Source organism: Globicephala melas, chromosome 16 (assembly GCF_963455315.2).
Source record: "Globicephala melas chromosome 16, mGloMel1.2, whole genome shotgun sequence".
NCBI classification, from domain to species: Eukaryota; Metazoa; Chordata; class Mammalia; order Artiodactyla; family Delphinidae; genus Globicephala; species Globicephala melas.
The window spans coordinates 33,163,300-33,175,662 of record NC_083329.1 but is presented as its reverse complement, the minus strand read 5'-3'; the positions used below and the strand labels follow the sequence as shown (position 1 = coordinate 33,175,662).

The 12,363-nt window shown below is 48.0% G+C and overlaps 1 protein-coding gene across 1 annotated transcript in view; it reads right to left on the bottom strand.

Moving 5' to 3' along the window:
* Nucleotides 1–12,363, bottom strand: part of MYOF (myoferlin) — a 155,550-nt gene that overhangs the window by 13,883 nt on the left and 129,304 nt on the right. Inside the window, 8 exon segments of the mRNA XM_030865110.2 lie at nt 1,029–1,124; nt 1,213–1,240; nt 1,243–1,300; nt 3,357–3,496; nt 6,025–6,173; nt 6,898–7,068; nt 10,796–10,887; nt 11,320–11,475. Coding sequence (XP_030720970.2) covers nt 1,029–1,124; nt 1,213–1,240; nt 1,243–1,300; nt 3,357–3,496; nt 6,025–6,173; nt 6,898–7,068; nt 10,796–10,887; nt 11,320–11,475 — 890 coding nt within the window.

The following is a 12,363-nucleotide window of genomic DNA, read 5'->3' as shown; positions in this document are numbered from 1 at the left end:
GGGCCCGTGAGCCACAGCGGCTGAGCCTGTGCGTCCGGAGCCTGTGCTCCTCAACGGGAGAGGCCACAACAGTGAGAGGCCCGCGTACCGCAAAAAAAAAAAAAGCGTCAGAGATACAGAAGCACAGCTAATTTACTGGCTCAATTTTTGGAAAGTTCATTCTTTTTAGGAAGAAAAGCAATAAATGACAAGTATAATTTTATCTGCAGACTGATCAAGATAGGAAACAAATACTTTTTCAGGATTTTATAATAATTTAACGTTTTGGTGCCAAAGGCATATCTTTACCAAGTTCTGTTTCAATATTATGCTCTTGGTTTTGATCAAGGGTTAATACAAGAAATAAAGCATAGTAAGGTTTTGTGGTTAAAAAAAAGTTACGCTAATGTTTCCTCTCTTCCATGGACATTAACTTCTGGTAATAAAATTAACTTCTGGTAATAAAATATATTAAAAAAGAAACTTTGGAAGCTCTACTTCTGTTTCTAAGGCTAGTTACTCAAGGTATTAAAAATGAGTAGGGGCTTCCCTGGTGGCGCAGTGGTTGAGAGTCTGCCTGCTGATGCAGGGGACACGGGTTCGTGCCCCGCTCCGGGAAGAGCCATGGCCGCTGAGCCTGCGCGTCCAGAGCCTGTGCTCCGCAACGGGAGAGGCCACAACAGTGAGAGGCCCGCGTACCGCAAAAAAAAAAATGAGTAAAAATGAACTGCATGACTAAAAAGTCTCATAACAAATCTTCTTAATAAACTGAACAAAACCCACTTTCTTAGAAAAGAAACACTTATCAGTTCTTACAGGCATCAGATGCCTCTGTTCATAAACAACATGCACACAGGTTTCTCTCTTCTTTCTGTTCTCTCTCCCTTTGTCTCCCTAGAGCTTCCTAAGCAGACTGCATTAATGAAATATAATAGCTTCAAATAATCAAGGATCCTCCAGTGGACACTTTCAATACTGGACACTCATGAAGGAGAGAGTCTGCTTTGTTCACCGAGTTTGGCATGCTCTTCCATGCCAGTCTTTCTTACCCTTTAACGTAGATGTCGCTCATTTCCTCTCCTGTGATGCTTTTCTCATCCAGGATAACGTCCTTGGTGTTCCAGATGATCACACGCAGGTAGTATCTGAAAGGAGCACATTTTGAACGTGCTTTTTTTTCTGGTCCTGAACCAAGACCCCAGTAAGATACAGCAGGGTCTCAAGATTACTTACTTCTTGGCCTTCCGGGGTGTGATATTGAAGGAGGGCCTGGTGGCCCCAAACTCCTGGGGAAAACATCCACCCACATCTGAAGTTTTCCCTAAGCCATTCAAAAATGAAAAGAGAAATGAAATTATATTATGGGTGGCAGAGACTACAATTTCTTTCATACGTCTTAGGTGAAACTAGTTCTTCAGGCCTCCTAATTTATTAGTCCATATGGAAGGCAAACAAAAATGGAGTAAAAGAACAAACCAAGATGAATCCTATACCTTCAGTGTCACTTAGGCCATCCGCCCCCCATTCTCTCCCAGGAGTCTCTGATGGCTGCATGTACCTACCTGTATCAGTCTGAGTCTTCCCTGGTTAATAAAATGAGGGGCTTCCCAATGCTAACACAACCCCCAACACACAAACACACACACACCCCCTCTTACAATGACTAAAAGCTGGGCCCTTCACACTCAGAACAGATTTCCTGCTGTCACTCTATCCATCTTCACATTGCCTACTTGATATCAGTCCCAGTTTTGTGACACCCAAGGGTTTCTCCACTTACCTTAAGAGAGAAAATAAAAATAATTTAAAACTGTATTTAATTTTGTAAAAGAAAAACTTACAGCATGGCACTTTCGAAGGAGAGACTCAAACAATGACAAGAACATGACTGTTCCCCCCAAATTGAGGACCCCCTGCGTTGGCTTGCTAGTGTCTACCGCCTGAGAGGGAGCCTGCAGGAAGGGGGAGAGTGAGAGCCTGGACTGACACCTGTGGCGCCATCTTGGTGAGGCCCCACTCAAGTCTTCGACGGCTACAGACCAGGCCCATATATCTGACTGGAGTATTCTTCCAGACAGGCTAGGAATGCCACTCACACACTGTATCAACGATACAAACCAATGTAAATCCCCCAAACTGTGTTTGGATGTTCTGTAGACTGCGTTCATGACTAAAACAGACTGGTCTTTAAGAAGGTTGCCAAGGAAACCACTAGGCTGGTTTCCTAATGCACTGTGATCAAAATGAATTAGCTGAAGCTCTTGAAAAGGGATATATGTTACTGTGATCCTGACTCTCTTCCCACTAATCTCCAGGGCTCAAGGGTCTATTATACATCAAGCACACTGCAGAAATTAGGCATCCAGGTGTCTCCTAAGACCTACCCGGAGTCTGTCCAATGCAGTAGGCAGAGGTGATGGAAGTATTGGTAGCCCAGGGAGCAATCTTCCTCGCTTTGTAATGTCTTAAGACTTTATTCAATTGAGGAGTAGGAGTGGAGAGAGGAGAAATGGGTTCTTTGTGGGGAAAGAAGAAGAATTAGAGAAGGAAGAAATCAAAATATGGAACAAAATAAGAGTGAGTGACAAAATCAGCTAGTAAGCCCAGGCTCCTTGTGGTCACTTTTTAAGAGACCACGGTTCGGCTATCAGTGTCAACGATATTTGCATCCATTAGATAAATATTTCTTAAAGCGCGACTTCCTAACCATCTGCATCAGAACCTCTCCAGATACTTGTTACAAATTCAGATTCCCTGCCCCACCCCAGACTTATTGAATCTGAATCTCTGCAGGCATGGCCTGGAAATCTTCACTCTGACAAGCTTCTACATGGACTATTTTGTCATTTTCCATGTCTCTCCTTGCTTCTCTGGGAACTGACCTTCCCCCATCACTATCAACATGGCCCCTGTGATGAGCCACCCTGTGTACTGTATCCCTGTCCTCCTGGCTAGAGCTGAGTGGTCCAGTGGTGGACAAATGGGCCAAGCTGGGGCAACCAATCCTTTCCACGTGTGGAAGTAGATGGGGCTACATTATAACATAAACTCAGAAACCGTCCACAATATTCTGACACGTGGGAAGGTGATCACAGGAAGGAAAAGTGCAGGGTAAAGGAGACTCTGAGAGAAACAGACAAGAGACAGGGAGGAATTCTGGTCCAAGGTTGTTCTGAGTCAGTGTCACTCTCCTGTCTGGATTTAGTGAGTTACCTGAAAATTCTTACAATAAATTCCCCTTGGGGATGAAGCTAACCTGAGTTTCATTTCTATTTCGTGTATATCTAAAAGTATCCAAAAAGATAAAAGAGGCGAGTCTGTGTCAGCTATCACCAGTGCCTTTGGAGTGTGGATGAGGGGTTCAGAGAGCCCTTTACCTGGGAGATGTTAGGCTGAAAGGTGCTATGCAAAGTCCTTGTTTCCACGTGTTCAGGGACCAGCCCCTGAGTCCTAAGGATGTGAAGGGCAAGGCGCTCCTCAGGGGCCCCGAGGTGTTGGTGCAGGGTTTTGTTGGCTTCTGCAATAAAGAAGGACAGTGAAACAGGGATGGGCATCTGGGAACAGTTCAGCCAGATCGCCTTGAGGGATTTGCAGTACTTCACCCCAGACTCTGCAAAAATGGTCAGGCAGTGCCAGTGTGCAAACCAGCTTGTGAAAGAGTTGTTGATAGAAATAGCTCCTGACTGGGCTTCCCTGGTGGCGCAGTGGTTAAGAATCCGCCTGCCAATGCAGGGGACATGGGTTCAAGCCCTGGTCCGGGAAGATCCCACGTGCCGTGGAGCAACTAAGCCCGTGCGCCACAACTACTGAGCCCACGTGCCACAACTACTGAAGCCTGGGCGCATAAAGCCCGTGCTCCACAACAAGAGAAGCCACCACAATGAGAAGCCCGCGCACCACAAGGAAGAGCAGTCCCTGCTCGCAACAACTAGAGAAAGCCTGCACACAGCATCGAAGACCCAACAGGGCCAAAAATTAATTAATTAATTAATTAAAAAAAAAAGCTCCTGACCAAGAGCCCTGCCCCAACCAGGCTCATTTCTGACTTGTGGGCTGCCAATAGTGAAGAGACCAGAACGCTCCAGAATGTGTAAGTGAGAGCAGCCCCTATTTACGTTGGTGTCAGGGCCTCACTCCGTCTCCCAGACTCCCTTACAGTTAGGTGTGGCTGTGCAAACAAGGTAGGCTAGAATATAACGTAGGTGGAAGTGACATGTGTGTCACTTCAAGACCTAGCCCATAAAACCCTCTCAGGTAGGATCCTCTGTGTGTACTTTCTCTTCTGGACGCAGAAGAAAACAGTGACCTTAGACACCTGAGCTGAAGAAGGGCAGAGCTATAAGATGGAAGAGGCTAGTCCATGAAGCATTGTTTGGAAGAGGGCCACCCACCTGTAGGAGTACCTGTTGTGAATTCATGAGAAATAAACTTCTATTGTGTTAAGCCACTGAAATTTGTAAGTTTAACTATTACAGTAGCTAGGTAGCATCACTGTGGCATTTAAAAAACATAGTCCCCGAATTCTCTGTCACTCCTCCCATGGGGAGGTGGGGTCTATGTCCCCTCCCTTTGAATCTGCAGACATATTTGACCACTAAAGAAAGGATGCTGTGTGACTTCCGAGGCTAACCATGAAAGGCCAGGCTGGTCTTCTTGGGGTGCTCGCTCTGGCGGAAGCTGCCAGCCGTGTAGGGAGTCTGGGTGCCCAGAGATCACCATAGGGGAAAGGCCTGGGTAGGTGCTCTGGTCATCAGTTCCACGTAAGCCCCCATCCAAGAGCCAGCAGCAGATGCCAGCCATGTGCGTGAGCCACCCTGGACACCCAGCTCAGCTGAGCCTTCGGATGGCTGCAGCCCTGGCCAACATCTGACAGCAGTCGACTGCGTGAGCAACTCAAGTGAGAACTGCCCAGGTGAGCCCTTCCTGAACAGCTAACCCGCAAAACTATAAGCAAAACAAAATGGTTGTCATATGGGAAAAGAATCTAAAAAAGAGTAGATATATGTATCACTGATTCACTTTGCTGTACAGCAGAAACTAACACAACACTGTAAATCAACTATACTCCAATAAAAATTTAAAAAAGTAAAACAATATGGTTGTTTTCAGCGGCTAACTTTTGGGGTGATTTGTTACGTGACAAAAGTAACTGGAACAATCCTGACTGATACAGCTTTCTGGGGGTACTGCTTAATTGTTGGGGGTAATCTTCTCCATGGGGCCATGCTGCTTGCCAGTTTATTCCCAGTCCCTTTTGCAAGTTCTCCTGTTAACAGCAGCATCAACATTTGTTAAACATCTTATCATCCCTGATATCGACCAAGTCCTCTTAAGAGAGCCAGGCAAATATAGTTTCTTACAATGTCAAGAAAAAACAGCTGATGATCAGGAAGCACGTTCACTCCCGTGTGCCCTGGGCTCAGCTTTCTCTGGCTCTCCCATGTGCCCTCAAAGCCACAGCCCACTGCCAGCCCCTCCAGGAAGCCCTCCTCCCTACGAAACACTGAATCATGCCACAGCTCTTATGCTCTATTAAGCTTATTTCAGTCTCTGTCATGATGCAGTTAGCTGTTTACGTGTCAGGACAGGTTGCATTATAAATTACCGCTGAGGAAAGAGCAAGACCCCAAGCTCGGATGTGAGCCAGATGTGAACTCAGCAGAGTCTTCAAACCAGCCCCCAGCATCCCTGAGCCTTCTCAGAGAAGGACTGGGAGAATGATGGAATAAAACTAGAGGAGAAATTCTTCCACTACCATCTGAGCACTTTTGAGCTAATTATGCATTACATGGAAATAAGTTAATTATTAGAACTTCGTGTTCAAAGCTCAAATGGCTATGACCTAAAAAGGTCAAATGAAACATAAGACAGACAAGAAAACGTGTCCACTTTGACACCTGACATGACAGCAAAACTCTACTATAATGGGGCTTTTGTTAGACAGTCATGTGTACGGAATTCCCTATGGTATTAGGGCACTGCTCTGTCCACCCCCTCCCCAACGCAAACTTGTAACCAGCTTGCCATCCATGGCAATGTGCTTACCAAATTCATCTAGGCTGTAGTCTTGTCCTCCATATCTGATTCTACTTCCGTCTTCAGAAAGGACAGGTGGCGGGAAGCCTTTGAATCTGGCTACATTTTGAAGCAACTGTGTTGGTTTCAGTTGATCTCGCCAGGTGTTGACTCCAGAACTGTGAATAATATCCCACACCCCGAGTTACCGCAGGGCACACAAGTTCTTCTTGGATTCATACACACACATACTTATAGGTGCTCTCATGTTAACGGGGGAGCAGGGAATGTGCTCTACACGTTGGCTTTTGCCCAGAAATCTATTTAGGATTTAGAGACCTAAAATCCACAATAATTTTGGCCTCAGCCAATTGGTACTCCCCCCCGCCCCTCAGTTTCCTCCTCTGTAAAAAATGAGTTTGACTGAGATCCCTGTAATCACAATCGGGAAACTTATAAATTAGAAATCACAAGCTGCATCTCATTCAATACTACAGAAAGGCACTGTTTAGCACTCAGGGAAAGAGGGACACCACAGAATTGATCAGTTTGGAGGGAGGGGCAGGGAATTCCTGCCATCAAACATTGCCAGCTCTTGGTCCTGGGCATCAAGGAGGGAGGGGACTCAAAGAATGGGAGAGTGGAGACTGGTTCTCCAGGGGCTGCTACCTGCGCCATCCCCACAGAGCACTGCACTGCTCCAGGGGCCAGCGTTGTACACAGACGCCAATGTGAATGGGCAATGCTATGGTCCTGATTCTCTCTAAGATGATTCTATTATCAACAACAGTATCTACCTGACTCAAACGAGCAGGGGCTCAGTTAAGACAGGCCCTGAAGTGGAGCACCAGAGCTTCCCCAGGTATTAACGTTAGATGGAGCAAACTGTCAACAAACACTTACACACAGTACTGCTCAGGAATGCCGCAGTGGGACCCAAACCGGGAAAGGAATCGGTTTTCCAGGTCAATAATCGTTTCTCCTACTTTTTCATCACGGGTAAAGGTGTCGTAATCATAGACAGAAATTTTCAGGTCTTTTTCTTGAGGTAAGTAGCAGCTCAGTTCATACATTCTGAATAAACAAATGCAAGGTTAGAATCTCCATGATCCCACCCGGGCGTCTCACACAAACCAGGGTTCTGCACAAAGACTCCCCGGGCCGGGGCCGGGGCTGCAGGAGGAGGACATGATGGCCGGGATAACCAGGTGGGTGGTGGCGGGCAGGGATGCTTGATTAAGTAGTGCCCGTTAGTAATGAGAGCAACAGATTGTACACTTGCTCAGGAGAAGATCCGGGGCTTTAAATGCCTAACGAGAACCCCAGCTTTGCTGCTTACTAGCTGCGGGACCCTAGGCCAGCTACTCAACCTCTCTGTGTTCAGTTTTCTCATCTGTAAAACGATGATAATATTCCCTACCATCCCATGTCGTTACAAGGGTCAAGGGAAGAAATGTTTAGAAAGCACTTGGTATGAGTGCATTACTCAAAACCCAATAGCTATAATAGTAATAGCAATAAATTATTATAAGTTATATAATAATTATTAATAATTATAATATTATTAGCATATATGCCTATTATCTGGACACCCAGTCATCTCTACCCAGCTGGGAGATTAGTAAGGCACAGGCACCCTGATTTATAGCCCCCATATCTGTGCCCCTACTATGTTACCTTCTCTGCCTCAACAGAGACCACCACCCCATGGAACACCCTGGACTCACCCCACAGGAGCATGAGGGTCTGGAGGGGGGAAGTAGAAGGCTGCCAAGAAGGCTTCCTCCCTCCTCCCAGGCTCTCTGGCTCTGCCACTGATTTGTGAAGGCTTTTCTATAGTATCTGTATTAAAATGCAAACACTTCTGAGAGAACGATAAACGATCAAACAGTAATTTCTGTGGTAGGTGAGCAATATGGTGCCAGTTCTGAGATGGTGATAGCTGTACAGCATAAGCTCCAGATGGGTGGGGTTCGGTTCTGTATCTGCACACAGAGGGCTGAGTCCCATAGTAGGTGCTCAATAAACTTTGTGGACAGAAAACTGTGAGAGGCCTCTTGCATCTCTCCTCTCTCACTGTGCCTCCACTTCTCCTCCTGTCACTCTGGTGTGTGGACTGGTTCTTGCCCAAAGAGCCAGGAGTATTAATCTCTTGAGCAGAAGGGTATGTGTCAGTGGGGCTCTGGAGACAAGTTTCTCGGGTGCCTCCTAGATACATCTCAGTGACTTCTCCAGACTGCTGCAGCCAGGTGGGGGCCTGCAGGAGGAAGGCGGCCCAGGATAGAAGGTGCTGGAGTCATGGCCACACCTGAAGCACCATATCCACACGAGCCCCCAAATTCCATTACTGGATTCCAAGGGACAGGTAACATGTGTCCCTTGAGAAAAAGAATTCTTTGCTCAAATAAGTTTGAGAACCACTTCTGTTCCTCTGGGCAAACTGAAGGTTCTGAGAAGTCCTGCAGTTATCTTTTTAACCCAAGCATCTTGGTCTGATGAAGGAATACGTCGTTCTTCAGAACACAATTAACATCTTCTGAACAGTGGCCGAGCACGTAGGAAAGGCTGCTCCTTCGCGAATTCCTTTCATGGAATCCCTGAGGGTCTCCGCTGAGAAGAACGTCGCCCTGGAGAAGAGTGAGGCCAGGGACCGCAGCCGTGGGCGGGGTTGCAGAACCGCGTCTCCCTGGCTCCACCCTGCTGGGCGGGGTGATGTCTGCACGTTCACCAGATGGCGATTGGCCGTGCGGAGCCTGACGGCATCACTTCCTTCGGGGGTGGCTCCAAGCTAGACTTTTCCTGCCACTTAATTAAGCTTGTGCTTGGCTCCGAGATGAGCGATTCAGACAGGGCCGCCTTTCTCCCGTAAAAGCTGGCTTTCCCTGCTTCCCTGTGTCCCTCGCATGGAGCCCTCCTTCCTGCCCTGCGTGCCTTTTCCTGTCTAGACCTCAGGGCTGGATCAGGGGAAGAAAAGGAAAACAATCATATTGCACTGCCAGAGGATTACTTCCACTGCCTGGCTCTAGCACGCAGCCCCGGGGTGTACAGCACAGAGGGTGTGCATGTGCGCGCGTGCACACGCATGTACACACACGAGAGGGAAGGATTGCATAAGGGCACCCAACAACAAACGCGAGTAGAGAAGAAGTGGATGGGCAGGATAATAGAGCCGGAAATTAAAATACAGTCACACGTCAAAAGAACAAGTGTTCTCCTTCTCAGCAGGGTTCTGGGGGAAAATAGCACTGTTTTTACAAATGTTTTGTGCAAAGAACATTTTTCTACAGGTGATGGCTTGGCCCGGAATATGAAACATTACCAAGGGTGTTGGAAAAGCCTGGGGCTTGGTCAGGAATTTCTACCTAAGTCTTGGCTGCCCGGTGCACCAGCTCTGTGGACACAGCTCTGGTGCCGTTTCTGTCACCTGTAAAGCGGGGCCGTTTCTGCCTGCCCTGTCAGCTGCCGGGTTTGACACTGAGGTGAAAATCAGATGGTGGTGGCCTTGCAGACGCTGCATTCAGGTGGCCTGGGCGTGAGTCCCGGCTCTGCCGCTCAGCAGTGGAGTGAGGTGGCGCTGACTCCCTCCGCGCCTCCGTTTCTTGTGTTGTCAGGTGAGGGTAGCCCCTCAGAGTTGTGAGATTTTTGAGATGTTTTCTATGAAGGGCTCGGTATAGTGCACATCCACAATAAGAGCTCAGCAAATAGTAGCTATTATTAAATGTGGAAGCAGTTTATAGCTGAAAAAAGCCGGTCCTCTTAGAGGTCACTTGGGGGCGCCTTACCCTTCAGAAGGTTCTGATGAGCTCAGTGTAACAGTCCAGAACAGATGTAAAATGGCAATGATGAAGACGGTAATGCTATTTCAGGAATCTTTGGGGTACTTCCCTGGTGGCACAGTGGTTAAGAATCCGCCTGCCAATGCAGGGGACACGGGTTCGAGCCTTGGTCCAGGAAGATCCCACATGCCATGGAGCAACTAAGCCCGTGCGCCACAACTACTGAGCCTGCGCCCTAGAGCCCGCGAGCCACAACTACTGAGCCCACAAGCCACAACTACTGAAGCGCACGCACCGCAACTATGGAGCCTGCACTCTAGAGCCCGCGAGCCACAACTACTGAGCCTGCACTCTAGAGCCCATGAGCCACAACTACTGAAGCCTGCGTGCCTAGAGCCTGTGCTTCGCAATGAGAAGCCACTGCAATGAGAAGCCCACCCACCACAAGGAAGAGTAGCCCCCACTCGCCGCAACTAGAGAAAGCCACGCATAGCAACGAAGACCCAACACAGCAATAAATAAAATCTTCGGGAACAGAAGACAGGGAGCAGGACATCTGACCCCATCACTTTCTGCTGCCTTCTCAGTTTTGGTAACAGAGTCAATAACACATATACTGGCTCAAAGTGGTGGAGTCAAAGCATCCCAGAAAAGAGAGCTCAGCAGGATCGGGGAGTGAGAACCACCTTTCACTACATGTAAGTCACTGCCTATCCTTCTTGTCTAGAAGCCACAAACCCTCCGGACTCCTGGGCCTCATTACCCGCCCCCCGCCCCTCCAGGTCTCACAGCAGATCTCTCAGACTTGGTTTAGTTTCCTTCATGGTACTTTTCACTTCCACAAATTTCTTGTATTTGTGCATTTACGTATTTATTACCTGCCCCACCGACTTGGATATTTGAATAGTTCACAGACATAGTTTCACAGCTTCCGAGCCTAGAGCAGAGCCTAGCACCCATTGCATCCTTAGCACAGAGGCCAAGAAGAAAAGAACCACAGAAAAGCGTTAGGAAATGCCCGTTACCTGCCGAACACCGGGTTGAGAGTGTTGGGGATGTAGTGGTCTCGGTCTTCCATTACTTTTTTGCCCAGCGTTATTTTTATATAAGGGTCACACTGTGGGGACAAAACAGACAGCAGGTTATGTCACCACGGGGTGCCAGTTCAAGGCAGTTTCTGGGACAGACTCCACATCCGCTCCCACCCTGATGAGAAGAGGTAGCCTCAGACCAGGTCTGGGCAATGCTTCCTCTTGGCGCCACGCAGCCAGCGCACCTTTGGAGGAGAGGCAGTGGCGGGGAGCAGTGACAAAGCAATTCTCCTCTGAGGTCACGTCTGTAAAATAAGAAGGGTGAACCAGAGGCTCCAAAGCCCCTTCAAGCTCTGAGATAAATCCCCACTGGGACAATCCTCCTGAACAGATTGTTTTGATAGAGTATCTTTCCCCTCGTAAGATAACAGAGCCCAGAAAGAAAGAACATGACAATTACTGTGGCGATGACTGTAATTATGTTGCTATAGGAGAAGGCTCCACGCCCAAACTCTTACCAGGCCATTGTTGTCCTGGGGCTGGAGCTCTAAGCCTCGAACAATGTAAATCCTAACCGTGCATTCCTGTGGGACACTGTCAGGTAGTTCCCGAAACTGCCGGGGAGGGGCCGGCACGCTGGGGTCATCCGACAGTGGGTAGATTCTGAAGGAACCCTAGGAGAGAGACACACAGATGTACTCGCAGGACCTTGGGCGATCAGGGCAGAGGGCTTGGGGCAGTGTCCTTTCCCCCAGGACACTGGGGGCAGCCACAGGGGCTGTGGGATTGAGGGATGAAGGGCTGCCTTTTGTGAAAGAAATAGCTATGGTGTGCTTTGCATGTTTCCAGTGGGGAAAGTGAGTAATGATAAAGTAATTACATAATAGATCACAGGGGAGAAGAAAGGGCAGGGCACAGGTAGGGAGGCCCGGCAAAAACCTAGGCAAGACATGGAGGTGGCCTGGACCAGTATGATGGCAAAGGAGGTGATAAGAAGTGAAATTCTGCACATTTTTTGAAGATAGGAATAAAAATGATTATTTTTTAAACCCAATAAAGTATAAAGGGTGATTTCCCTTTTTTTCTGCATCACCCCTATAAACCCCCTTCCATCCACTCCCAGGCAAACTCCCATTCATCCCTCAGGTCTCAGCTGAAAAGTGTCACTTCTTCCAAGAAAACCTCCCTGATTGCCCCTGGGTTGGATAGGTTTCCTAACACTCTCTTCTAACCCCGCACTCACCCCTATTGCAGCACTGACCTCTGCGTCGTCACTGTCTATTTATTGTCTATATTCTTCCCTAGACTGGGAGCTTCCTGAGGGAGGGAACTATTTCTTGTTTATCACTCTATCTCCAGGACCTAACACCGGGCTGGGCATGAACAGGGACACAGTAAGCAGTTTCTGAATGAGTGAGCCATCAGGCCAGCTTGAGAGGCCTTACATTTTCTCTTGAAACCAGCTTACGTACAAGAGAAAGCACTGAAGTTGGATTCGGAACACGTGGGTCTTAGTTCCAGCTACTTTCACTCAGTAAAGCAGCATGATGTAAGCACCTACC